Raw genomic sequence first — 26,379 nt, 5'->3', positions numbered from 1 at the left:
GTGTTGTATTTTGAAGCTACCCTGATCCGTATGACTCCCAAGTGGCGCAGCGGTCTAAGGCACAGCGTCTCAGTGCTAGAGGCGTTACTACAGACACCCTGTGTCACGGGCGTCGTAAGGATTGGACCAAAATGCAGCAGGAATGTGTATACTCATCTTTTTTTATTGGCAGAAAGAAGGAAAACCAAAACAAAACACACGTATACAAAAACAACGACGACAGTAAGTCCTGTAAGGCATACAGCTATACCTCAAACTACCCACAAAAACCCATGAAAAAACACCCCTACTAAATAGGACCTTCAATTAGAGGCAACGAGGAACAGCTGCCTCCAATTGAAGGTCAACCCAATAAACTACACATAGAAATAGAAAGACTAGAACGAACATAGAAATATACTAACATAGAACATTAACCACAAACCCCGAAACACATAAAACAAACACCCCCTGCCACGTCCTGACCAAACTACAATAACAAATAACCCCTTTTACTGGTCAGGACGTGAAACCCTGGTTCAAATCCAGGCTGCGTTTCTATCAAAGTAAGTGCCTTATTACGTTATAGTTTCTGTATGTTGTGTTATACCGTTTCTACTGTAGCTCAGTGTGTGTATGGAGCATAATATATTTGTGTATATTCCTTATAACTGCAGACACGCAAGGTAACGTTACTCATTTCATAACCTTTATGGTGTTATACTCAATGATTAGGTAGCTAGCTACATTCTTCTATTCGCTCTGTAAAACAATGCTATTTGCGTCAGAAGTATTGGCTTGTTGTATTTTGAAGCTACCCAGGAAACATTTAACAATATCTTCTTATACCACTTCATTGTTTTCTGAGTGCATTCCACAAAGCTGTTTATCATGTCCGCCTTATCCACTGCCCCCATTTTGAGGTTATAGTCAAGCACACAGTCTGGTTTGATTTCTCTCTCTCCCCTCAGGTGGTCCACTTTCCCGGTGGCCGACATGGTTGCTGTATGGACAGTGGAGAGGACATGGATGTTTAGTTTGTCATGCCACTTTACTGCCAGCTGTGGACATTTCTTATTTTGTATAACGGGTCATTTAGGATGGCAGTAGCATTGTTGACGAAATGCAGTCATCGCAGCAGAACTAGGAAGCAATCTTGGGAAAAGAGGGTGACAAAGAAGGGAGTTGCAAACATATGATCGATCTGCAAACATAGGAGCTCCAATATTCTCTTAGGGAGTACTTTACATGAGAAGGACTGTCACCAGGAAGGTAAACATTTCACTAATTGTGGTTGTCCCCCCCACTCCTGGCTCTCTCTTCTCCTGTAGCTCCAAGGCATAGCGATTGGTCTCTGCTGTGTCTCCCACCAGCTCCTCTGTCAGAAACAACTTGAAGCACTCTGCCTCAAATGGAAAGGGGCGTTGCACTCCAGACTGGGACTCAAAGCAAACAGCAGGGCCAGGAGAGGTGAAATGGCTGGCAGCCTTCCAGCTACCACAGAACTCCTGTACTTCATCCACTGTCCGTCTGCCTCCATCACCACCAGCATCTTCAAAAGGAACTGGGACTTTGTCAGTGGACAAGGGGTCCTCAACGGCTGGGGGGCAGCTCCTCACTGACAGAATCTGATTCCTGAGTTTGACTCATTGTCAGAATTTTAAAAAATCTCCATAATTTACACATTTTTGCGTTGTCTCCTTTTTAAAGACATTGCTAATTCTACAGCTTAGCTCACTAGCAACATACATTAACAACACTGAATGGCTCAGAGTGAGGTTACATGATTGACTACCTGCCCCCACCATTTGTATCAATAAATCACTATCAGAAAATGTTTTGTGTGGTAATTATTGATATATTTACTGTTTTATTCACATGTTTTTCAGGTACCGGTGATAAATCATGCATTCCGATTCTTGCATAGATTGTAATTGGCACATAGTATGTGTGTAAAATACATTTTTTAAGGTTTGCAGCCTGTTTGAAATTTGCAGCCTGTAGCTCTAACTCCAAAAAGCTGGGACACTAAAGTCCATGGAGAATAAGAGCACCTCCTCCCAGCTGCCCACTGCACTGAGGCTAGGAAACACTGTCACTACCAATAAATCCACGATATTCGAGAATTTCAACAAGCATTTCTCTACGGCTGGCCATGCTTTCCTCCTGGCTACCCCAACCCTGGCCAACAGCTCCGCACCCCCCGGAGCTACTTGCCCAAGCCTCCCCAGCTTCTCCTTCACCCAAATCCAGATAGAGATGTTCTAAAAGAGCTGCAAAACCTGGACCAGTACAAATCAGCTGGGCTAGACAATCTGGACCCTCTCTTTCTAAAATTATCTGCCGCCTTTGCTGCAATCCCTTTTTCTAGTCTGTTCGACCTCTCTTTCGTATCGTCCGAGATTCCTAAAGATTGGAAAGCTGCTGCAGTCATCCCCCTCTTCAAAAGGGGGTGACACGCTAGACACAAACTGTTAGACCTATATCCATCCTGCCCTGCCTTTCCAAAGTCTTCAAACAGATCACTGACCATTTTGAATCCCACCGTACCTTCTCCACTATGCAATCCGGTTTCCGAGGTGGTCACGGGTGCACCTCAGCCACGCTCAAGGTCCTAAACAATATCATAACCGCCATCGATAATAGACAATACTGTGCAGCCGTCTTCATCGACCTGGCCAAGGTTTTTGACTCTGTCAATCACAACATTGTTAATCGGCAGACTCAACAGCCTTGGTTTCTCTGATGACTGCCTCGCCTGGTTCACTAACTACTTATCAGATAGAGTGATTCCTTGATCCACCTCGACGCAGACGACACCATTCTGTTTACGTCGGGCCCTTCTTTGGACACTGTTAACCTGTTGGGGATAGGGGGCAGTAAAAAACATACCCGATTTAATCTGGTTACTACTCCTGCCCAGAAACTAGAATATGCATATAATTATTAGCTTTGGATAGAAAACACCCTAAAGTTTCTAAAACTGTTTGAATGGTGTCTGTGAGTATAACAGAACTCATATGGCAGGCAAAAACCTGAGAAGATTCTGAACAGGAAGTACCCTCTCTGACCATTCCTTGGGTTTCTTGCCTCTGTTTATTGAACATTTAGGATCTTTGCTGTAACGTGACACTTCCTACGGCTCCCATAGGCTCTCAGAACCCGGGAAAAAGCTGAATGATATCGAGGCAGCCCCTGGCTGAAACACATTAGCGCGTTTGGATAGTGGCCTGTCAGAGGACCATCAGACTGGGGCTCGTGCACGAGGGCACGAGATGTTTTTATTTTCTCTCTCTTTGAACGAAAACCACCACTCCCGGTCGGAATATTATCGCTTTTTTACGAGAAAAATGGCATAAAAATTGATTTTAAACAGCGGTTGACATGCTTCGAAGTACGGTAATGGAATATTTAGAAATGTTTTGTCACGAAATGCGTCGTGCTCGTCACCCTTCTTTACCATTCGGATAGTGTCTTGAACGCATGAACAAAACGCCGCTATTTGGATATAACTATGGATTATTTGGGACCAAACCAACATTTGTTATTGAAGTAGAAGTCCTGGGAGTGCATTTGACGAAGAACAGCAAAGGTAATAACATTTTTCTTATAGTAAATCTGACTTTGGTGAGTGCTAAACTTGCTGGGTGTCTAAATAGATAGCCCTGTGATGCCGGGCTATCTACTGAGAATATTGCGAAATGTGCTTTCACCGAAAAGCTATTTTAAAATCGGACATAGCGAGTGCATAGAGGAGTTCTGTATCTTAAAATAATTGTTATGTTTTTTGTGAACGTTTATCGTGAGTAATTTAGTAAATTCATGCTAGTCACATGCTAATGTAAAAAGCTGGTTTTTGATATAAATATGAACTTGATTGAACAAAACATGCATGTATTGTATAACATAATGTCCTAGGGGTGTCATCTGATGAAGATCATCAAAGGTTAGTGCTGCATTTAGCTGTGGTTTGGGTTTATGTGACATTATATGCTAGCTTGAAAAATGGGTGTCTGATTATTTCTGGCTGGGTAGTCTGCTGACATAATCTAATGTTTTGCTTTCGTTGTAAAGCCTTTTTGAAATCGGACAGTGTGGTTAGATTAACGAGAGTCGTGTCTTTAAAATTGTGTAAAATAGCCCTAACAGGTTAACTTCTATGGGCTAGGTGGGATGCTAGCGTCCCACCTGCGGGACACAGCCAGTGAAATATCAGGGCGGCAAATTCAAAAACAACAAAATGTCATAATTCAACTTTCTCAAACATACAACTATTTTACACCATTTTGAAGATACACGTTCTCCTTGATGTAACCACATTGTCCGATTTCAAAAAGGCTTTACAGCGAAAGCAAAACATTAGATTATGTTAGGAGAGTACATAGACAAAAATAATCACACAGCCATTTTCCAAGCAAGGACATGTGTCAATAAAACCCAAAACACAGCTAAATGAAGCACTAACCTTTGACGATCTTCATCAGATGACACTCCTAGGACATTATGTTACACAATACATATATGTTTTGTTCGATAAAGTTCATATTTATATCCAAAAACAGCATTTTACATTGGCTTTAAAATAGCTTTACGGAGAAAGTGCATTTTTCAATATTCTGAGTACATAGCTCAGCCGTCACGGTGAGCTATTAAGACACCCGCCAAGTTCGGGGCAACCTAAACTCAGAATTAGTATTAGAAATATTCTCTTACCTTGGCTGATCCTCGTCAGAATGCACTCCCAGGACTGCTACTTCCACAAGAAATGTTGTTTTTGTTCCAAATAATCCATATTTATGTACAAATACCTCCGTTTTGTTCATTCGTACAGATCACGTATCCAAAGGCATAACGCGCGAGCGCAGAACGAGAGACGAAAAGTCAAAATGTTCTATTACCGTACTTAGAAGCATGTCAAACGCTGTTTAAAATCAATCTTTATGGTATTTTTAACGTAAAATTGCGATAATATTCCAACCGGACAATAGCATATTCATTCAAGAAGAAAAAGAAGGAACGGCGTGACTGCGCATATCCAATCCCTTTGTTGCCAGGCAGACCACTCAGTGAATGAGCTCCTATACTCTGCCCAGTGACAGGAGAAGGCTCAAACCACTTTCTGAAGGCTTTAGACAGCCAATGGAAGCCTTAGGAAGTGCAACATCACCCCACAGACACTGTAGCTTCGATAGAGAATCAAAAGAAGAACTACAATTCTCAGACTTTCCACTTCCTGCTTGAATATTTCTCAGGTTTTTGCCTGCCATATGAGTTCTGTTATACTCACAGATACCAGTCAAACAGTTTTAGAAACTTCAGAGTGTTTTCTATCCATATCTACTAATAATATGCATATTCTAGTTTCTGGGCCAGAGTAGTAACCTATTTAAATTGGGTACGTTTTTCATCCGGCCGTGAAAATACTGCCCCCTAGCCCAGACAGGTTAACCTCTATGGGCTAGGTGGGACGCTAGCGTCCCCCCCGTGGTGCACTCCATCAACAGCAGGTGCATTTCAAGAGCGGCAAATTTGAAACCAAATAAATGTCAAAATTCAAATTTTTCAAACATACAACTATCTTACACCCTTTGAAAGATAAACATCTCCTTAATCTAACCACGTTGTCCGATTTCAAAAAGGTTTTACGGCGAAAGCATAAAGTTAGATTATGTTAGGAGAGTACATTGACAATAGCTGTGTGTAATGTTTTGTGAATTCAAAGACAGGGTCACCAAAACCATAAAACCAGCTAAAATGATGCACTAACCTTTTACAATCTCCATCAGATGACACTCCTAGGACATTATGTTAGACAATGCATGCATTTTTAGTTCTATCAAGTTCATATTTATATCCAAAAACAGCGTTTTACTATGGCATTGATGTTGAGGAAGTCGTTTCCCTCCAATAACCAGCAGTCAAGTCAGCACCACAAATTAAATAATTAAAATTAGAAAACATTGGTAAAATATTATATTGTCATTTAAAGAATTATAGATTTACATCTCTTGAACGCAATCAACTTGCCAGATTTAAAAATAACCTTACTGGGAAATCACACTTTGCAATAATCTGAGCACTGCGCCCAGAAAAATACGCGTTGCGATACAGACTAGCCACCATGTTGGGGAGATCTAAAATCGAAAATACTATGTAAATAATCCATTACCTTTGATTCTCTTCATCAGATGTCACTTCCAGGTATCACAGGTCCATAACGAATGTAGTTTTGTTCAAAAAAGCTCATCATTTATGTCCAAAAATCTCCGTCTTGTTAGCACATGATCTAAGCCCGCCGGACTTCACTTCATGAACGAGGGGAAAAAATATATTTACGTTCGTTCAAACATGTCAAACGTTGTATAGCATAAATCATTAGGGCCTTTTTTAACCAGAACATGAATAATATTCAAGGTGGACGAATGCATTCTCTTTTATAACGTATTGGAACGAGGGTACCCAACATGAACTCGCGCGCCAGAGTCTAATCGGCCATCACCGTTCCATGGCTCTTGTTCGGTCAGATCTCCCTCCAGAAGACTCAAAACACTTTGTAAAGGCTGGTGACATCTAGTGGAAGCAATAGGAAGTGCCAAAACATTAATCAACCCCTGTGTGTTTCAATGGCATAGGCTTAAAGGTAATTCAACACATCAGGTATCCACTTCCTGTCAGAAAATGTCTCAGGGTTTTGCCTGCCAAATGAGTTCTGTTATACTCACAGACACCATTCAAACAGTTTTAGAAACTTTAGGGTGTTTTCTATCCATATATAATAAGTATATGCATATTCTAGTTACTGGGTAGGATTAGTAACCAGATTAAATCGGGTATGTTTTTTTATCCAGCCGTGAAAATACTGCCCCCTAGCCCCAACAGGTTAAATGAAGGTGAAATACATTTTTAAAAAATTGATGAGCTAAGCTAATTCCAGCTTGTGTGGAGCCATGCTTGTTGACATACAATGCATTCTGGGTTTCACGAAATCATCTGTCGGACCAAAGATGCTATAACAAAATGAGGTGAGTAAGGGTTCACTCATTTTTTTGAAAACTTCAGGAAGTGAATGGTGGAATGTGAACGATGGTAGACGACACACCGCATAACATGCATACTATAAACAGACTAAACGCATCTCGTCTTCTCTTAGGTTTCTGTCAGGAAAAAAAGCATGGCTGCACACTGAAACTAATCACCGTCGGATTACTTTCGATTTCTCAATTATTCCGATCAATGGTGAGCGATTTCTCAATTATTTCGGTCAATGGTGAGCTCGGTGAGTTAGAAAATATGACCGCTTGTGTTGCGTCAATCTTTCCTCAGTTAGCTCTAGGACAAATATAGCCTACATTTTTCCGGTTTGGATGATTGTGTTATGCTATGGATACTTCTGTGAATATCTGAACATTGCATCCAAAAATAAACTGCTCACATTCTGGACATAACTTTGTAAGGACTGTTAGTGTAAATAGTTTCTGAAAAAAGTGGCGCCAGCTCAAATGCTGATTGTTGCCTCATTCGAAATTGGCCATTCTAAATAAGCCTTCTAATCACACGGGTGTGATCGTACGCTTCAGCGACCACTGTAGAACGATCACACCCTTGTGATGGTACGTGTGAAACGCTTAACGACCGTTCCACAGGTGCATGTTCATTAATTATTGATGGTTAATTGAACAAGCATGGGAAACAGTGTTTAAACCCTTTACAATAAAAGATCTGTGAAGATATTTGGATTTTTACGAATTATCTTTGAAAGACAGGGTCCTGAAAAATGGCCTTTTCTTTTTTTGCTGAGTTTAGTAAGGCAACTTGGTATGAACTTTGAACTCTTATTCACTAAAGAAGTGATACATCCTAGACGTTGAGTTATCAGCAGCAGCTGTAAACGTGCGTGGTCTAGGCAAGGACGGACAATCTCTTTAGAATGACAGAGTAATACAACGTATCCGTTCTACCACATGACGACAGACTACAACGTATCCACCCAGAAATATTCTTCAAAGGACAAGGGAGATCTCTGCTGGGCAACCCAGCCTTCCATCTTTGACCAATCGATCGAAGCGTAGCTCAGAGTAAATATATTTCATGCATTTTCCTTTTCCGAATGGGCGGTTATTTAGAAGGCATAAGATTCTATTTTCGATGGCATAGCTTCATGAGGTCCGATTGAGACCCAAGCATCTTGTTCCCCAGTCTTCTTTGTTACAAGCAATAATATCAGTTTGGTCTGCTAGGGACGTTTCCTAGTATGACATAATAAGTAATCAATGCATGATACATCCTGTGTATTGTAATTCTGTGTGATTATTTAGGTATTTAGTAAATAAATAAACAAAATTAGTGCATTGCTGACTTGTTAGCCAGGATTTGTGAAGGTATCTGAATGTTGTAAAATTATTGGATGAGACTGAATAAGGTGATGATTAATAATTGACTGCTATAAAATATTACCAGGTCTTTAAGAGTTTATTCGGAATACAACAGCTCTATAAACATTCTTCCATGGTGCCCTGACTTCCTAGTTAATTACATTTACATGATTAGTTTAATCAGGTAATATTAATTACAGAGAATTGATTTTATAAAATGGCATGTCATATCATTTAATCCATAGGAAAGACACGACACACGTCGGCTACTACAGCAACACTCAAACAAAGAGCAGCAGTTAGTTTCAGAGTGGGTGGCAAGGAATAATTAAGCCCTAAATATATTTCTAAAACTAAAAACATTGTATTTCGAAAAAACACTCACTAAACCGTAAACCCCAACTAAGTCTTCTAATAAATAAATGTGGAAATTGAGCAAGTTGAGATGATTAAACTGCTTGGAGTAACCATAGATTGTAAACTGTCATGGTCAAAATATATTGATGCAGTAGTAGCTAAGATGGAGAGAAGAAGTCTGTCTACAATAAAGCAATGCTCTGCACTATCAACAAGGCAGGTCCTACAGGCCATAGTTTTGACGCACCTGGACTACTGTTCAGTCGTGTGTTCAGGTGCCACAGAGGGACTTAGGAAAATTGCAATTGGCTCAGAACACGGCAGCACGGCTGGCCCTTGGATGTACACAGAGAGCTAATATTAATAATATGCATGTCAATCTCTCCTGGCTGAAAGTGGAGGAGAGATTGACTTCATCACTACTTTTATTTGTGAGCGGTATTGAGATGTTGAATGCACAGAGCTGTCTGTCTAAACTACTGGCACACAGCGCAGACACCCATGCATACCCCACAAGACATGCCACAAGAGGTCTCTTCACAGTCCCCAAGTCCAGAACAGACTATGGGAGGCACACTGTACTACATAGAGCCATGACTACATGGAACTCTATTCCACATCAAGTGACTGATGCAAGCAGTAAAATTTGATTAAAAAAAATATATAAATATTTTTAAAAAAAACACCTTATGGAACAGCGGGGACTGTGAAGCAACACAAACATTGGCACAGACACATGCATACACACGGATTTAGTACTGCAGATATGTGATAGTGGTGGAGTAGGGGCCTGAAGGCACACAGTGTGTTGAGTAATCTGTGAATGTATTGTAATGTTCTTTAAATTGTATAACTGCCTGAATTTTGCAGGACCCCAGGAAGAGTAGCTGCTGCGGGGATGCATAATAAATACAAATACCTGAACCGCACCTTTATTTGCCAAGGAAGAGTACATGATCAGGGAATATATTCAATGTACAGGCTACAATGTGGGGATCTCATGTACTGTAGTTATTACCACGCATGTATATAGGACTTGCAACCGTCACACAATAAAGTTATTATACTCAATCCATAGGCTTCATTAATGCCATTCAGACTTGTAGTCAATACAACAACTATGATAGCTGAGGTTCATAGGTTCTGAACTAACATTCATAACAGATGTTTTAGGGCCCATACACAGATCAGCTACATACTGTAGCCAGCTACACATCCATAGGCATACAGTTATTTTTATCCTCCACTACACAATAAGCAAATAAATAGTTAGCTAGCTATGTTACTTCAGATGTATTGCATGGCAAATATAAGCAAGGCAAGCTAACACAATTGTACATTCAATTTGCAGTAAACGCTTTAGCTGGCTAGATTCTTTACATCCACTGTTTCACAAGACGACAGCCTGGTTTGCTGGTTCTCTAAGGAATTCCTAAAACATTAAACACGAATGACAAAGGCACTCATGTCATAACACCAGCTAGTTAGCTGGCTAATGTTGGCTAGTCAATTAACTTGCTAAATAGCAATTTTCATAAATTAACTTTATGACAAAAATATGCACAATCGTTTCTCTACATTAACTAACATATTCCTCTCAATTGTAAATGTTTTGCTTGACTCGTTATGGCGTTATAATGACTTACATTTGCCTCCACCGTAATGTTTTGTCAGCCATCTTTGCTGAAGAAAGTCACCAGGGACGGGTGGCTCGCGTCAAATTTGTCATCAGAACCACTCAATATGATTGGTCATATAAAAACCTTGGGACCCAAATGCATAATGAGTGCTCTAACTCCCTCTTGCGGTGGTCTGGAGCAATGAAGCCGTGACGCTGGGTACCTCTAAGTTCCGTGGTGTTAGCTCGCAACTTAAAAGAGGAACCACTATGTACAGTGCGGTGTCCCTCAGGGCAGTTGCCTTGGACCGTTGCTCTTCTCTATTTTTACAAATGATTTGCAACTGGTCTTACACAAAGCTAGAATGACTATGTATGTGGATGATGCGACACTACATGTCAGCGAGATCATTGAAATTCTTAATAAGGAGTTAGTCAGTATCAGATTCGTAATAAAAACTGGTCTTAAATAAATCTAAAAGCATTGTATTTGGTTAAAAATGCTAAGACCTACACCTCAACTGGAGTGTATAAAGGGTGACCATTGAGCAAGCTAAACTTCTAGATGTAATATTGGATGATCAGTTATCATGGTCAAGTCTGTTTGACAAAGTTGTTTTTATTTTGTGGTGTTGGTTTTATTTTGTGGTATTTTGTGGTGTTGGTTGCATATCGTTTTATTAAAAAATGTGTGTGATTGTTCTTGTCTAGCAGTATTTTGTTATGTTTGGTGTTTTTTGTGGACTACAGGAAGAATAGCTGCTGCCTCTGCAAAAGCTCATGGGGATCCAAATAAACAAATAACACACCAGCACCAGGAGAAATCAATAAGTGAATGGCTTATGGGGCTAATTCTGCTTTCAGAGATATTGATATATAAGCAGGTGGAATTTCAGTTGTGTTACATGATTTAACTAGACCTCTTGGCTGCAGGGCTATCTCTGGCAGTTCATTTCCCAGACTTTCATGTTACACAGCGATGCTCGATTGCAAATCACATCACAAAATACCCTGAAGATTAATGAAGTGTGTGTTTCCTCCATTGGGAGGAGTGGAGTATGCCATGCCATTCCTCTTTAGTCTCTGAGGATAGATCAGAGAAACAGAGATTTGCATCGCGTTCTCCTGCTCAAACGTTGCATGTATCAAACAATGGTTGCGTGCCACGTCATCGACTGTGCCGTCAGGCACCTGATTGCTATAGCATATGATGTGGATAGCTGATACATAAAAAACCTATGGTCATTTCCTTGTAAAAGGCCCATGAGCACCAACTTGTTAAGTTCATAGAAGCATGTCAAATTGGGTGTCCAGAAAATATATATCTCATATGCCTTAATTTAAAATATATATAGTATCTTATTTTGTATACACACATTTTTCAACCATTTTCTATCCTAAAAATTAGGAAAAGGAAAGGCTTTGATTTCTGGTCAAACAGATGGACAAAAGGTCTTAGAAAACATCTACTAGAAAAAAAGTCTTAAAAGTGATTAGAAATCAAAACACATTTATTCTGTATTAAAGACCCCTGCCAACTAACATCAACACTTACATTGCGTTTTGGATACATAGTAAAATTGTCAGAAAGTGTATAACTAGATATAGGGTAACATTTTATCAGAAATAGCTGAATTATTTCATTGTGGTAGTTAGCCACCTTTTTGTTAGGTAATTAGCTTGCTGGCTGCAGCACCAATGACTGTAGCCAGCTAGAAAGTTTACTTCTTGGGAAACAATATTTCATTAACTAGGTAATTAGCTAGCTAACATTCAATATACAGTGCCTTCGGGAAGTATTCAAACCCTTGAATCGACACACAAAACCCCATAATGATGAAGCGAAAACAGGTTTAGAAATTTTTGCAAATTTATAGAAAATAAACACATACCTGATTTACATGTATCCAGACCCTATGCTATGAGACTCGAAATGTATCTAAGGTGCATCCTGTTTCCATTGATCATCCTTGAGATGTTTTAATAACTTGGAGTCCACCTGTGGTAAATTCAATTGATTGGACATGATTTGGAAAGGCACACACCTGTCTTTATAAGGTCCCACAGTTGCATGTCAGAGCAAAAACCAAGTCATGAGGTCGAAGGAATTGTCCACAGAGCTCCGAGACAGGATTGTGTCAAGGCGCAGATCTAGGGAACGGTACCAAAACCTTTCTGCAGCATTGAAGGGTTGCAAGAACAGTCACCTCAAATCATACTTAAATGGAAGAAGTTTGGAACCATCAAGACTCTTCCTAGAGCTGTCCGCCCGGTCAAACTGAGCAATCGGGGGAGAAGGGACTTGGTCAGGGATGTGACCAACAACCTGATGGGCAATCTGACAGAACGGCAGAGCTCCGCTGTCGAGATGGGAGAACCTTCCAGAAGGACAACCATCTCTGCAGCACTCCACCAATGAGGCCTTTATGGTAGAGTGGCCAGACAGAAGCCAATCCTCAGTAAAAGGCACATGACAGCCTGCTTGGAGTTTGACAAAAAGGCACCTGAAGGACTCTCAGACCATGAAAAACAAGATTCTCTGGTCTGATGAAACCAAGATTGAACTCTTTGGCCTGAAAGCCAAATGTGACGTCTGGAGGAAACCCGGCACCATCCCTACGGTGAAACATGGTGGTGGCAGTATCATGCTGTGGGAATGTTTTTATGCGGCAGGGACTGGGAGACTAGTCAGGATCGAGGCAAAGATGAACGGAGCAAAGTAAAGAGAGGTCCTTGATGAAATCCTGAGCGCTGTGGAGCAGGTTCTCAGACTGTGGTGAAGGTTAACCTTCCAACAGGTTGAAGACCCTAATCACACAGCCAAGACAATGGAGGAGTGGCTTTGGGACAAGTCTCTGAATGTCCTTGAGTGGCCCAGCCAAAGCCCGAACTTGAAACCGATCGAACATCTCTGGAAAGACCTAAAAAATGGCTGTGCAGCAAAGCTTCTGATCGAACCTGACAGAGCTTGAGAGGATCTGCAGAGAAGAATGGGAGAAACTCACATAACACAGGTGTGCCAAGCTTGTAGCGTCATTCCTAAGAAGACTCGATGCTGTACTCGCTGCCAAAGGTGCATCAACAAAGTTCTGAGTGAAGGGTCTGAATACTTATGGAAATGTGATATCATGGGGGGGGGGGTTTGCAAAAATTTATAAAAACAAGTTTTTACTGTGTCATTATGAGGTGTTTTGTGTAGATTTATGAGGGCAAAAAAAAACTATTTAATAAAATGTTAGAATAAGGCTGTAACGTAACAAAATGTGGAAAAAGGGGTCGGAAAACTTTCCAAAGGCACTGCGTTGTGTCAGCCAAGAAGTCCTCTATAGGATCCGCCGCTTTTTTTCAATTTTCTCCTAAATGCAATACCCAAATCTAACTGCCTGTAGCTCAGGCACTGAAGCAAGGATATGCATATTCTTGGTACCATTTGAAAGGAAGCTCATTGAAGTTTGTGGAAATGTGAATTGAATGTAGGAGAACAACACAATATATCTTGTAAAAGATAATACAAAGGAGAAAAAAAAACAAGCATTCTTTTGTATTTTTTTGTACCATCATCTTTGAAATGCAAGAGAAAGGCCATAATGAATTATTCCAGCAAAGGTGCAATTTATATTTTGGCCACTAGATGGCAGCAGTGTATGTACAACATTTTAGACTGATCCAATGAACCATTGGATTTATGTTCAAAATTTTGTATCAAGAATGCCCAAAATATGCCTAATTTGTTTAACCTGTTTGGGCTAGGGGGCAGTATTGAGAATTTTGGAAAAAATATGTGCCCATTTTTAACTGCCTCCTACACCAACTCAGAAGCTAGAATATGCATATTATTGTTCAGGTTTGGATAGAAAACACCCTGAAGTTTCTAAAACTGTTTGAATGGTGTCTGTGAGTATAACAGAACTCCTATTGCAGGCAAAAACCTGACAAGGTTTCATGCAGGAAGAGGCCTGTCTGACAAGGAGTCGTGCGTCTTGCATCTGTTTATTGAAAAGTAAGGATCTTAGCTGTCCCAGGGCTCCAATAGGCTCTCAGGACGCGGGAAAATCATGAAGGTTGACGAGGCAGCCTCAGGCTGAAACAGATTATCATCTTATTCAAGTGTCCCATTAGGTGACAATGGAGTGAGGCGCGTGCGCGATTAGCCCCCGTGGAGTATTTTAATTCGGCTGTTTAGTTTATTGCAGATTCCCGGTCGGAATATTATCGCTTTTCTAAGAGATAAATGGCATAAAAATTGGTTTTAAACAGCGGTTGACATGCTTCGAAGTACGGTAATGGAATATTTAGAATTTTATTGTCACGAATTGCGCCATGCGCGCGACACTTCTTTACTATTTCGGATAGTGTCTGGAACGCACGAACAAAACGTCGCTATTCGGATATAACGATGGATTATTTTGGACCAAACCAACATTTGTTATTGAAGTAGCAGTCCTGGGTGTGCATTCTGACGAAGGCAACAAAAGGTAATCAAACTTTTATAATAGTAAATATGATTATGGTGAGTGCTAAACTTGCCGGGTGTCTAAATAGCGAGCCCGTGATGCCTGGGCGATGTACTTAGAATATTGCAAAATGTGCTTTCACCAAAAAGCTATTTTAAAAATCGGACATATCGAGTGCATAGAGGAGGTCTGTATCTATAATTCTTAAAATAATTGTTATGCTTTTTGTGAACGTTTATCGTGAGTAATTTACCAAACTGTTAGTAAATTCCCCGGAAGTTTGCGGGGGATATGCTTTTTCTGAACGTCACATGCTAATGTAAAAAGCTGTTTTTTGATATAAATATGAACTTGATTGAACAGACATGCATGTATTGTATAACATAATGTCCTAGGTGTGTCATCTGATGAAGATCATAAAAGGTTAGTGCTGCATTTAGCTGTGGTTTGGGTTTTTGGTGACATTATATGCTAGCTTGAAAAATGGGTGTCTGATTATTTCTGGCTGGGCACTCTCCTGACATAATCTAATGTTTTGCTTTCGTTGTAAAGCCTTTTTGAAATCGGACAGTGTGGTTAGATAAACGAGAGTCTTGTCTTTAAATAGCTGTAAAATAGTCATATGTTTGAGAAATTAAGGTAATAGTATTTCAAACAATTCAAAAATCGCGCCACTGGATTAGACTGGCTGTTACGTAGGTGGGACGAATTCATCCCGCCTAGCCCATAGAGGTTAATAGTAACTTTTCATGTTGGACAGTGCAGTTAGATTAACAAGAATTTAAGCTTTCTGCCAATAATCAGATATGTCTATGCCCTGGGAAATTCTCTTGTTACTTACAACCTCATGCTAATCGCATTAGCCTACGTTAGCTCAACCATCCCGTGGATGGGAAACCGATCCCGAAGAAGTTAACAGACAGATTATTTCACTTATAATTCACTGTATCACAATTCTAGTGGGTCATAAGTTTACATACACTAAGTTGACTGTGCCTTTAAACAGCTTGGAAAATTCCAGAAAATGATGGCATGGCTTTAGAAGCTTCTGATAGGCTAATTAACATTATTTGAGTCAATTGGAGGTGTACCTGTGGATGTATTTCAAGGCCTACCTTCAAACTCAGTGCCTCTTTGCTTGACATCCCAGGAAAATCAAAAGAAATCAGCCAAGACTTAAGGAAAAAAATTGTAGACCTCCATAAGTCTGGTTCATCCTTGGGAGCAATTTCCAAACACCTGAAGTTACCATCTGTACAAACAATTGTACCCAAGTATAAACGCCATGGGACCACGCAGCAGGCATACCGCCCAGGAAGGAGACTCGTTCTGTCTTCTAGAGATGAACGTACTTTGGTGCGAAAAGTGCAAATCAATCCCAGAACAACAGCAAAGGACCTTGTGAAGATGTTGGAGGAAACGGCTACAAAAGTATCTATATCCACAGTAAAACTATATCAACGTAACCTGAAAGGCCGCTCAGCAAGGAAGAAGCCACTGCTCCAAAACCGCCATAAAAAAGCCAGACTACGGTTTGCAACTGCACAAGGGAACAAAGATCGTACTTTTTGGAGAAATGTCCTCTGGTCTGATGAAACAAAAATATAACTATTTGGCCATACTGACCATCGTTATGTTTGGAGGAAAAAGGGGGAGGCTTGCAAGCCGAAGAACACCATCCCAACCGTGAAGCACGGGGGTGGCAGCATCATGTTGTGGGGGTGCTTTGCTGCAGGAGGGACTGTTGCACTTCACAAAATAGATGGCTTCATGAGGAAGGAAAATGAAGTGGATATATTGAAGCAACATCTAAAGACATAAGTCAAAAAGAAAAAGCTTGTTCGCAAATGGGTCTTCCAAATGTACAATGACCCCAAGCATACTTACAAAGTTGTGGCAAAATGGCTTAAGGAAAAACAAAGTCAAGGTTTTGGAGTGGCCATTACAACGCCCTGACCTCAATCCTATAGAAAATGTGTGGGCTGAACTGAAAAAGCGTGTGTGAGCAAGGAGGCCTACAAACCTGACTCAGTTACACCAGCTCTGTCATGAGGAATGGGCAAAATTCACCCAACTTATTGTGGGGGAAGCTTGTGGAAGGCTACCCGAAACGTTTGACCCAAGTTAAACAATTTAAAGACAATGCTACTAAATACTAATTGAATGTATGTAAACTTCTGACCCCCGGGGAATGTGATGATTTATTTTAGCTTTTATTTATTTCATTCTCTCTACTATTATTCGGACATTACATATTCTTAAAATAAAGTGGTGATCTTAACTGACCTAAAATAGGGAATTTTTACTTGGATTAAATGTCAGGAATTGTGAAAAACTGAGTTTAAATGTATTTGGCTAAGGTGTATGTAAACTTTTGACTTCAACTTTAAGTAATCATTATTGATATGCATGTTCATTTCCCAGATATACAAGTTCTCACCTCATGTCAATATCATTTGTTTAATTTCTGATCCAGATAATGACTCATAAAAGCCATTGTATTGCATTGTAGGAACCCCTGCTGTCCCCTGCCTTTTTTTTACGTTCAGTGTACATTGTTAAAAGTAGTCATTGTGCATAGAGTTTGTTGAACTTTGAAATCAATGGTTATTGTTTGATATACATTTTAAGTGAGTGCCAATACTCTCCGCCTGCATGCATGTGTGTGTGTGTGCCAGTGTATGATAAGTGAAGCTAATCACTAGAATTTTCAGGATGTTAATTGGCCATTCCACAAGAGGAGTGAAATCAGTGACTGGGTCTTAATCCAGACAGCCAATCAGAGCTGCAGTCTCAGGAGACCTGCCGCATGATCAGTCGAAACATCCAAACAGCTGGCAGCACTTTTGGATGCTAATGCCAAGACAATGGCCCATTACAACACTTGAAACATACTTCTTTCCTTCCATCTTGTTTCTATCCTGTCTTCCTAGAAGGGATCGCAGAGGATCTGAGATGCACTACACATACTTATGATAATGTAGTCTAGAAACTAGGCAGGGTGCAAGCATATGCAAGGTTTGCTTTTAACATTTGACCATATGCAGTCTGATTATGTCAGATCACTGGTTTCCTCAAGGAAGGAAAGGACTAAGGTCTTTGAATGGGTCAAGGATGTCTACAGTCTGCAAAGACTGGAGATTGACCTGGCTACAAACCTTTTGAATGGGGATTTAGAGATCCCTACAAATCAATAAACCCACAAATTCAACACATTATGTGACGGTAGGCTACTCATGAGCAGCACATAGGCTATCATGGTTGCAATGCAATGAACCCTGTTATGCCCCGTTCAGGCTAACAGCCTACGCACTGCCAAAGATCACATTAACACATAACCTGCTATATCCTACCCCCCAAAAAAGGGACGATTTCAGTTATACATTAAAACATATTTAAAAAGGGGCACAACGGGCCACTAGTTGAAATGACATTTTAATGTATTAATTTGAATTAGCAAGCTTTTAGTAAGATCATTCATACCCCTCCCTCAAGGACACATTTGATTTTAATCAAGCCGATAGACCTCGACACACGTCTCAGCCTTTGGCATAGCATATCGAGCCCTAGCAGCCCAACAGTATCCTATTCGTTTGAAGATAGTGTTGCACTTACACGTAACTCTCGCCTTAACGCAACAAGTGCCATCTCTCCAACGTTGTTTTGAGAGACTACTGTAGCCTATAGCCTACGACTTTAGTGAGAACGAAACAACCTTTTGCATGGAAGATGACAATTCTGTCTCGGTTATTCGTCTGAAGAGGTCACCGGCTAGGTCACTGACTTCACCTTCAGTTCTACAACTCAATATTTCTGTCGCAGATAGACACATAACACAACAATAAATATCTGGACCGGGCGGCAGCGTTAACCGAACCAGTAACCGAAAGGTCGCTGGTTCGAATCCCGAGCGGACTAGGTGAAAACTCTGATGTGCCCTGAGCAAGGCACTTTACCTGTAAGTCGCTCTGGCTAAGAGCATCTGCTAAATGACTAAAACGTAAAATATCTATCATCTATGGAAGAAGCCTAAATGACTTCACAAGATCAGCGATACATATTTTCAATGCGCACCTTTACGCAGCCGTGAAAGCTAAGATGGGACTCTTACCCGGAATGGCCAGGTTGGTGAGAGGGATGCTGTGCATGCTCTCCGGTAAATTTGCCATCCAGTCGGCGAACCTGGGTTCGCTTTTCCCGTGAGAGGAAGCCATGCCACCGCGCACTATATTCCCACTCTCTGCCTGCGCGAGCGTTGAGTGCGATTTCTCTATGCAACGCTCGCTCCCCTTACTACTCACCCACACGCAACACACACACACACCAGCGTGCCTGAGAGCGAGTTCACGCCACGCCACACCCCCTGAATGGCGCGAACATGTGGATATCGAACACGTTTCATAGGATATGTCGATAAACAGTTGTTTTTGATAATTGTGATTTTAGGGTGATCTCATGGCGGCGAGTGATGTATTCCTGTGAAGTCATTGAATTGAGGGTGGGCCCAGCCATCGTCAGTTGACTTAATTCAATAATCAATTCTATGTCCCATTCTGGTTGAAACCGCGAATGACTCTCCTGCTCTCCACTACAAATACTGCATCCATGGCTTTGTGTTTGCCCGTCGGTGTATAGCGCCGCTGTCCACTCCTGTGGTGCTGAATTGATCAAATCTGCTTTCCCGACACCAGCGCTTTCTGGAGAAGAGCCTTGGGAATAAGACACGTTCACCGATTGATGTTATCTTCTTGCTTGTCTGGATTTGTAAAGTTTCACTTGAATAAATGCAGTTTTTGACTTGGGGATGAGCTCACCTGCGCGGAGTACCGGCACCTCAACATTTCTACTGTTTGAGCTATTTTACAATATTAGCTCAAACGTATTGTGGAGCTCATGCACCTAAATGTAAACAGGACCGGCACACAGAATGATACATATTTCAGTCCAAGTCAAGCACTGAATAAATTCATAACATTGGACATATTTTGACACCAGGCCAGAGTTTAAAAGAAACCTCACTCAAACGCATATGTTTTGTCTAAATAGGCTAAATTATACATCTACTTCGCCTTATATTTAGAAATGTGTACCCTTGATGCGCTACCGACTGTTTCACAACATATTCGCAACATTTTGATTTTTTTCCCGGTTGATGTTACATCTATATTCTTTTTGAACCCCAAGTGAAGAAGCACCTCTGGTTGCATTCTACAACTATGTTAAATCCCTCAGGTAACTGGACCGCGCGCTCTTCTCAAGTGGACAAATCGATTCAAGAATGTCATTGCATGCCAATCATCCAAATAGCGGCCTGGAACCTGCTGTGTTGACAAAGAAAGGAACGACTTAATTCCCTCTAGTTGCTCGGAGCTAAATTATGTCAAACGTGGCTAATGAAGGAGGAACTTTAGGGCAGAACATACAGTAGAGCGATATGATAGGATTGAGTCAGCCTTGCAGCTTCTCAGAGGAGAGAAGGAGCATTCATTCAGTTTGTTCAATGAATTGTTGACAATGATACAGAGCTCAACTCACCAAGAGATCGCCCTACGTGTTCAATACTCTCAACATGCTTCATTCCTCCCTTCACTGTCACACAGAAATTATGAAGAAATAGTTGAGGTGTCATAAATCTAAAAATTAATCAGGAAGTAGTGCTAAAGAATTTTGAGACTTATGTGCAACCCGCAAAAGATGGGATAGCGAAAAGCAATACAACAGAAAATGGACATCAAGGTAACATACCTAGTTTAATATTATATAGAAATACAGGGCAGGGAAACGTGTGGGTAGAAAACGTAAGGCCTCACATTGTAGTGGCTAAAATACCTGAAACCATGTAGCCTGTATTATTAAGTGTTTGTTTCCATGAGGCTGACCATTCAACTGAAGTACCAAACTAGGATGAAGTGGAGAGGCTCAAACGCAAATAAAAATCTAGATAATATCAGTTTTGATGTCAGACCAGAGCTGTGCTTCCTCCCTTCTCCAATTCATTCCCATTTCACTGCATCAGTGAACACAGTATGTCTGAAACTAGTTGGAGCTATTACTTACAGGGTATACCTATCTACCGGAGTACCTGGCTGATGCGCGTCTAAGGAGGGGAGTGAACAAGTGCAGAAGGGAGGGGACAACTGACTGGAATGAAATGCAGTCCATCATTGTTTGTGTTATACGTTTTGGAGAGAATAGCCTCTGTGTTGATGTAGCATAAAATATATAATTAAAACATGACGTTATTACTAAATATATATTACACAGTTCCTCTTCAGTTATGTCAGGGACAACAATTATTTTCAATTCAATTCATAGAATATCTTCAACATCATCACACTATTGGTTTCTTAACAACCACAACCAAACTAGGCATTGCTTATTTATGCATCTCACATGTTGCTGTACATCAATGGATGTTACAGTAATGTTTCAGTGACGTTATGATTTAGTAGATGGAAGCGGTGTTCAGTAACATTAGGAGGAACTTTGTTCATTAGTTCATAGTTTGTGTTCCTTCCTTCGCACATATGGAGAGATTAACACAGCCTTCAAGCCATAGCCTCGGACACTTCCCCCAGCTTCTAGACCTGCTGCATGGACCTCAAGTTTGGAGACACCTGTTGGACATCAGAGAGGGTGAGAGCGAGAGTGAGTGAGAGACAGAGTTTTGAAAGGAGAGAAACCATCTGTTACTATTGATAGTATTTCACTGAGCAGGATCAATAATTTAGTCTGCTACCTTTCATAAACACTCTTGGTTTTGTGGTTACGAAGACAATTCAAGTTAAATATGGATTTACTGAGGGTATCATGTAATTCCATTCCTGTTTCAAGTTTATTTTGCAACTAGTAAATATGCAACTTTCCTATGTGGAAAGTTGGCTGGCTAAAGCATTGTTCTTGCTTTGGACAACACAATCCTGGAGTGGCCAGACCGGCTGTCCCTGTATGACTCACCTCAAAGTGTGCTCCTGTGCATGACTTAATGTCCTCTGGGGTCAGCCCCTCCCACACCTCAATCAGAGTCAGACCTTTAGTCTTGTCCACATCAAACACAGCCTGAGAGAGACAGAGAGACAGAGAGACAGAGAGAGAGAGAGAGAGAGAGAGAGAGAGAGAGAGAGAGAGAGAGAGAGAGAGAGAGAGAGAGAGAGAGAGAGAGAGAGAGAGAGAGAGAGAGAGAGAGAGAGAGAGAGAGACACACACAGAGAGACAGATCAAGAGAAAGAGAGAGAGACAAAGAGAGACAGAGAGAGAGAGAGACAGACAGAGAGAGAGACACACACAGAGAGACAGATCGAGAGAAAGAGTGAGAGACAAAGAAAGAGAGAGAGACAGAGAGAGAGAGAGACAGGCAGAGAGAGAGACACAAAGAGAGAGACAGACAGAGAGAGAGACACAAAGAGAGAGAGAGAGACAGAGACAGAGACACAAAGAGAGAGAGAGAGACAGAGACAGAGACAGAGAGAGAGACAGAGACAGACAGAGAGAGAGAGAGATAGACAGAGAGAGATGCATTTATTCAATAAGACCACATCTAAAATGCTGGGTATCGGGATAGAGGGTTGGACCGCTGCCTGTTGAGTTCTCTGACAGAGATCCACTTTACTTCAAACAAAACTCAAGGTCTGGCAATGCACTCTGCAGGGTCCTGCATTTCAGCTCAATAGGTCAATGTCTACAGACAAGAGAAAAGTGCTTATTTGTTCAAATCATCAGAAAATGAAGATTGAAATGAAATGTCACTATTCTCATTGCCAAAAAAACATCCCAAGAAAGATCTAGCTGGATGAGAGAATAGGAAAAGACCACAGCTAACACCTGAATCCACAGGAGTTCCACTGTCTGACATTACTCTGTGTTAACAAGGCCAGACTAGTCTGACCCGAGTCTCACCACCCTAGCCATTTTAGACTCCCAATGACACTGGCTGCGTCTCAGACCACACCATGTTGGTAATAGCACTACTTTAGACCAACATTCATTTGGGATACTGCCTGCTGTTGTAAGATATGGGCTTTGTCTCAATACTCTAAAAGAGCTTGCTATCCTCTTCTCCTAGCATGATACTGTATTGCTGGACCTGTAATGGAGAAAAATAACACAAGGGAAGGAAGCAATTAAAATAGATGGAGCCATAACCCAGCTACAGTGAGCACAGGCAGAGTCAGGAGATGGATATGAGATCTGTATGGTAGAGGCTATGGTGTAGTCAGAAGGACAGGGGCGGGGGGGGAGGAGAGAGAGAGGGAGGGGAGAGAAGGGGAGGGAAGAGAGAGGGAGGAATATATATATACTGCAAAAAAAAATAAAGGGAACACTAAAATAACACATCCTAGATCTGAATGAATGAAATAATCTTACTAAATACTTTTTTTCTTTACATAGTTGAATGTGCTGACAACAAAATCACACAAAAATAATCAATGGAAATCCAATTTATCAACCCATGGAGGTCTGGATTTGGAGTCACACTCAAAATTAAAGTGGAAAACCACACTACAGGCTGATCCAACTTTGATGTAATGTCCTGAAAACAAGTCAAAATGAGGCTCAGTAGTGTGTGTGGCCTCCACGTGCCTGTATGACCTCCCTACAACGCCTGGGCATGCTCCTGATGAGGTGGCGGATGGTCTCCTGAGGGATCTCCTCCCAGACCTGGACTAAAGCATCCGCCAACTCCTGGACAGTCTGTGGTGCAACGTGGCGTTGGTGGATGGAGCAAGACATGATGTCTCAGATGTGCTCAATTGGATTCAGGTCTGGGGAACGGGCGGGCCAGTCCATAGCATCAATGCCTTCCTCTTGCAGGAACTGCTGACACACTCCAGCCACATGAGGTCTAGCATTGTCTTGCATTAGGAGGAACCCAGGGCCAACCGCACCAGCATATGGTCTCACAAGGGTTCTGAGGATCTCATCTCGGTACCTAATGGCAGTCAGGCTACCTCTGGCGAGCACATGGAGGGCTGTGCGGCCCCCCAAAGAAATGTCGCCCCACACCATGACTGACCCACCACCAAACCGGTCATGCTGGAGGATGTTGCAGGCAGCAGAATGTTCTCCACGGCATCTCCAGACTCTGTCAAGTCTGTCACATGTGTTCAGTGTGAACCTGCTTTCATCTGTGAAGAGCACAGGGCGCCATTGGCGAATTTGCCAATCTTGGTGTTCTCTGGCAAATGCCAAACGTACTGCACGGTGTTGGGCTATAAGCACAACCCCCACCTGTGGACGTCGGGCCCTCATACCACCCTCATGGAGTCTGTTTCTGACCGTTTGAGCAGACACATGCACATTTGTGGCCTGCTGGAGGTCATTTTGCAGGGCTCTGGCAGTGCTCCTCCTGCTCCACCTTGCACAAAGGCGGAGGTAGCAGTCCTGCTGCTGGGTTGTTGCCCTCCTACGGCCTCCTCCACGTCTCCTGATGTACTGGCCTGTCTCCTGGTAGCGCTTCCATGCTCTGGACACTACGCTGACAGACACAGCAAACCTTCTTGCCACAGCTCGCATTGATGTGCCATCCTGGATGAGCTGCACTACCTGAGCCACTTGTGTGGGTTGTAGACTCCGTCTCATGCTACCACTAGAGTGAAAGCACCGCCAGCATTCAAAAGTGACCAAAACATCAGCCAGGAAGCATAAGAACTGAGAAGTGGTCTGTGGTCACCACCTGCCGAACCACTCCTTTATTGTGGGTGTCTTGCTAATTGCCTATAATTTCCACCTGTTGTCTATTCCATTTGCACAACAGCATGTGAAATTTATTGTCAATCAGTGTTGCTTCCTAAGTGGACAGTTTGATTTCACAGAAGTGTGATTGACTTGGAGTTACATTGTGTTGTTTAAGTGTTCCCTTTATTTTTTTGAGCATAGATATAGAGAGAGAGAGAGAGAGAGAGAGAGAGAGAGAGAGAGAGAGAGAGAGAGAGAGAGAGAGAGAGAGAGAGAGAGAGAGAGAGAGAGAGAGAGAGAGGAGGGGGTAGAGAGTGAGAAGAGAGAGAGGAAGAGATGGAGAGCGATATAGATAGAGAGCTACAGTATCACTCTCAGGAAAGCTGTCAAAACCTACAGCTAACTGTTAGGATGGAGTGATAGGGAGAAGGATAAAAGAGTGAGGGAGAGCAGAAGGGAACGGAAGGAGAAAACATGAAAAGAACATTACAAAGTCAGAGTAAGAGGGGAGGGCAAAGGGAGGGAGAGACTTGTCTAGGACTTTCTGTGATGTTAGTGACTGGACCACAGCTTAAAGCCATCATCACACTAACATCGATTAGTGTCTGAGCCGAGGCCAGTCCTGTTATTCACTAGGGCTGTCTTGTGGAATTAGCTGGTCTTCTGTGGTTTATTAATAGAAGGCAACATAAGAGGGGAATAACCAGAGGACAACTCTGAGAATAGACTGCCAACTGTTGCTAGTATAGTGGTTACTGCCAATACCACAGGTAGCAGTTTACTGCTGCAGTTATATAGAACCAGTGGAATGTCTGTTTCCATTGTGAATAAATAGGTCATTATTTTGGGCTGTTTTCCTTTCCAGAGGGGAATGCTGTTTTAAAATGTACAGTTTACCAAACCAACCACATTCCACCTGGTTACTCTGGGGACCGCTGCTGCCATGGTGACTCACCACATTCCACATGGTTACTGTGGGGACCGCTGCTGCCATGGTGGCTAACCACATTCCACAGGGTTACTCTGGGGACGGCTGCTGCCATGGTGGCTAACCACATTCCACAGGGTTACTCTGGGGACGGCTGCTGCCATGGTGGCTAACCACATTCCACATGGTTACTGTGGGGACCGCCGCTGCCATGGTGGCTAACCACATTCCACATGGTTACTGTGGGGACCGCCGCTGCCATGGTGGCTAACCACATTCCACATGGTTACTGTGGGGACCGCTGCTGCTATGGTGGCTAACCACATTCCACATGGTTACTGTGGGGACCGCCGCTGCCATGGTGGCTAACCACATTCCACATGGTTACTGTGGGGACCGCTGCTGCCATGGTGGCTAACCACATTCCACATGGTTACTGTGGGGACCGCCGCTGCCATGGTGGCTAACCACATTCCACATGGTTACTGTGGGGACCGCTGCTGCCATGGTGGCTAACCACATTCCACATGGTTACTGTGGGGACCGCCGCTGCCATGGTGGCTAACCACATTCCACATGGTTACTGTGGGGACCGCCGCTGCCATGGCGGCCCTCCAAGTGTGCGCTGGGGGCCATAGCGATAAGATACACAGGAAATGTACCTTCACACACACATCTGCATGCCACACACACAACTATTTCACTATTGCAAAAAGGGCCCCAGACGTGTTAAGAAAACTTCTGAGGGTAGAAGTAAAAAAGGGTTGAGACGAGATGCACACTAGGGCTGCAGGTCCCTACCACCACCAGTCTCAACCCATATCAGCAGCAGCATCATCATATGAAACAATATACTTAAATTCATCTCTCTGTTATCAGAGGGATGAATGTGTGTTGTTTATGTTCAAGGGCAAACAGGTGTATGTGTGTGTGTATGCGTGTGTGTGAATTGTGGAGGGCAGGGGAAATTGTTTTTGGCAGGTTTTACGCTCCCCG

The 26,379-nt window shown here is 42.2% G+C and overlaps 2 protein-coding genes across 3 annotated transcripts in view; both read right to left on the bottom strand.

The window, feature by feature from the left end:
- LOC106580623 (PI-PLC X domain-containing protein 3) overlaps positions 1–19,725 on the bottom strand; it is a 78,919-nt gene extending 59,194 nt beyond the window's left edge. Inside the window, exon 1 of one of the 2 annotated variants that reach the window (XR_006760927.1) lies at positions 18,892–19,657. Coding sequence is in view for 1 of the 2 variants with exons in the window: in XM_014161873.2 (XP_014017348.1) it covers positions 18,892–18,994 (103 nt within the window). In the remaining variant the exon portion in view is untranslated. Of the gene's footprint in view, positions 1–18,891 lie in introns of both variants that reach the window. The other variant, XM_014161873.2, reaches the window with a different exon arrangement.
- Positions 19,726–20,511: 786 nt separating this feature from the next.
- Positions 20,512–26,379, bottom strand: part of LOC106580620 (succinyl-CoA:3-ketoacid coenzyme A transferase 1, mitochondrial) — a 188,605-nt gene continuing 182,737 nt past the window's right edge. Inside the window, exons 16-17 of the mRNA XM_014161871.2 lie at positions 21,738–21,839; positions 20,512–21,397 (exon numbers count right to left, since the gene is read on the bottom strand). Coding sequence (XP_014017346.1) covers positions 21,362–21,397; positions 21,738–21,839 — 138 coding nt within the window. The 3' untranslated portion in view covers positions 20,512–21,361. The remainder of the gene's footprint in view (positions 21,398–21,737; positions 21,840–26,379) is intronic.

The sequence above is a fragment of the Salmo salar genome, chromosome ssa20 (assembly GCF_905237065.1).
Source record: "Salmo salar chromosome ssa20, Ssal_v3.1, whole genome shotgun sequence".
Lineage (NCBI taxonomy): Eukaryota > Metazoa > Chordata > Actinopteri > Salmoniformes > Salmonidae > Salmo > Salmo salar.
Note: the sequence above shows the minus strand (reverse complement) of the source record. Positions and strands in the feature narration are given on the sequence as shown.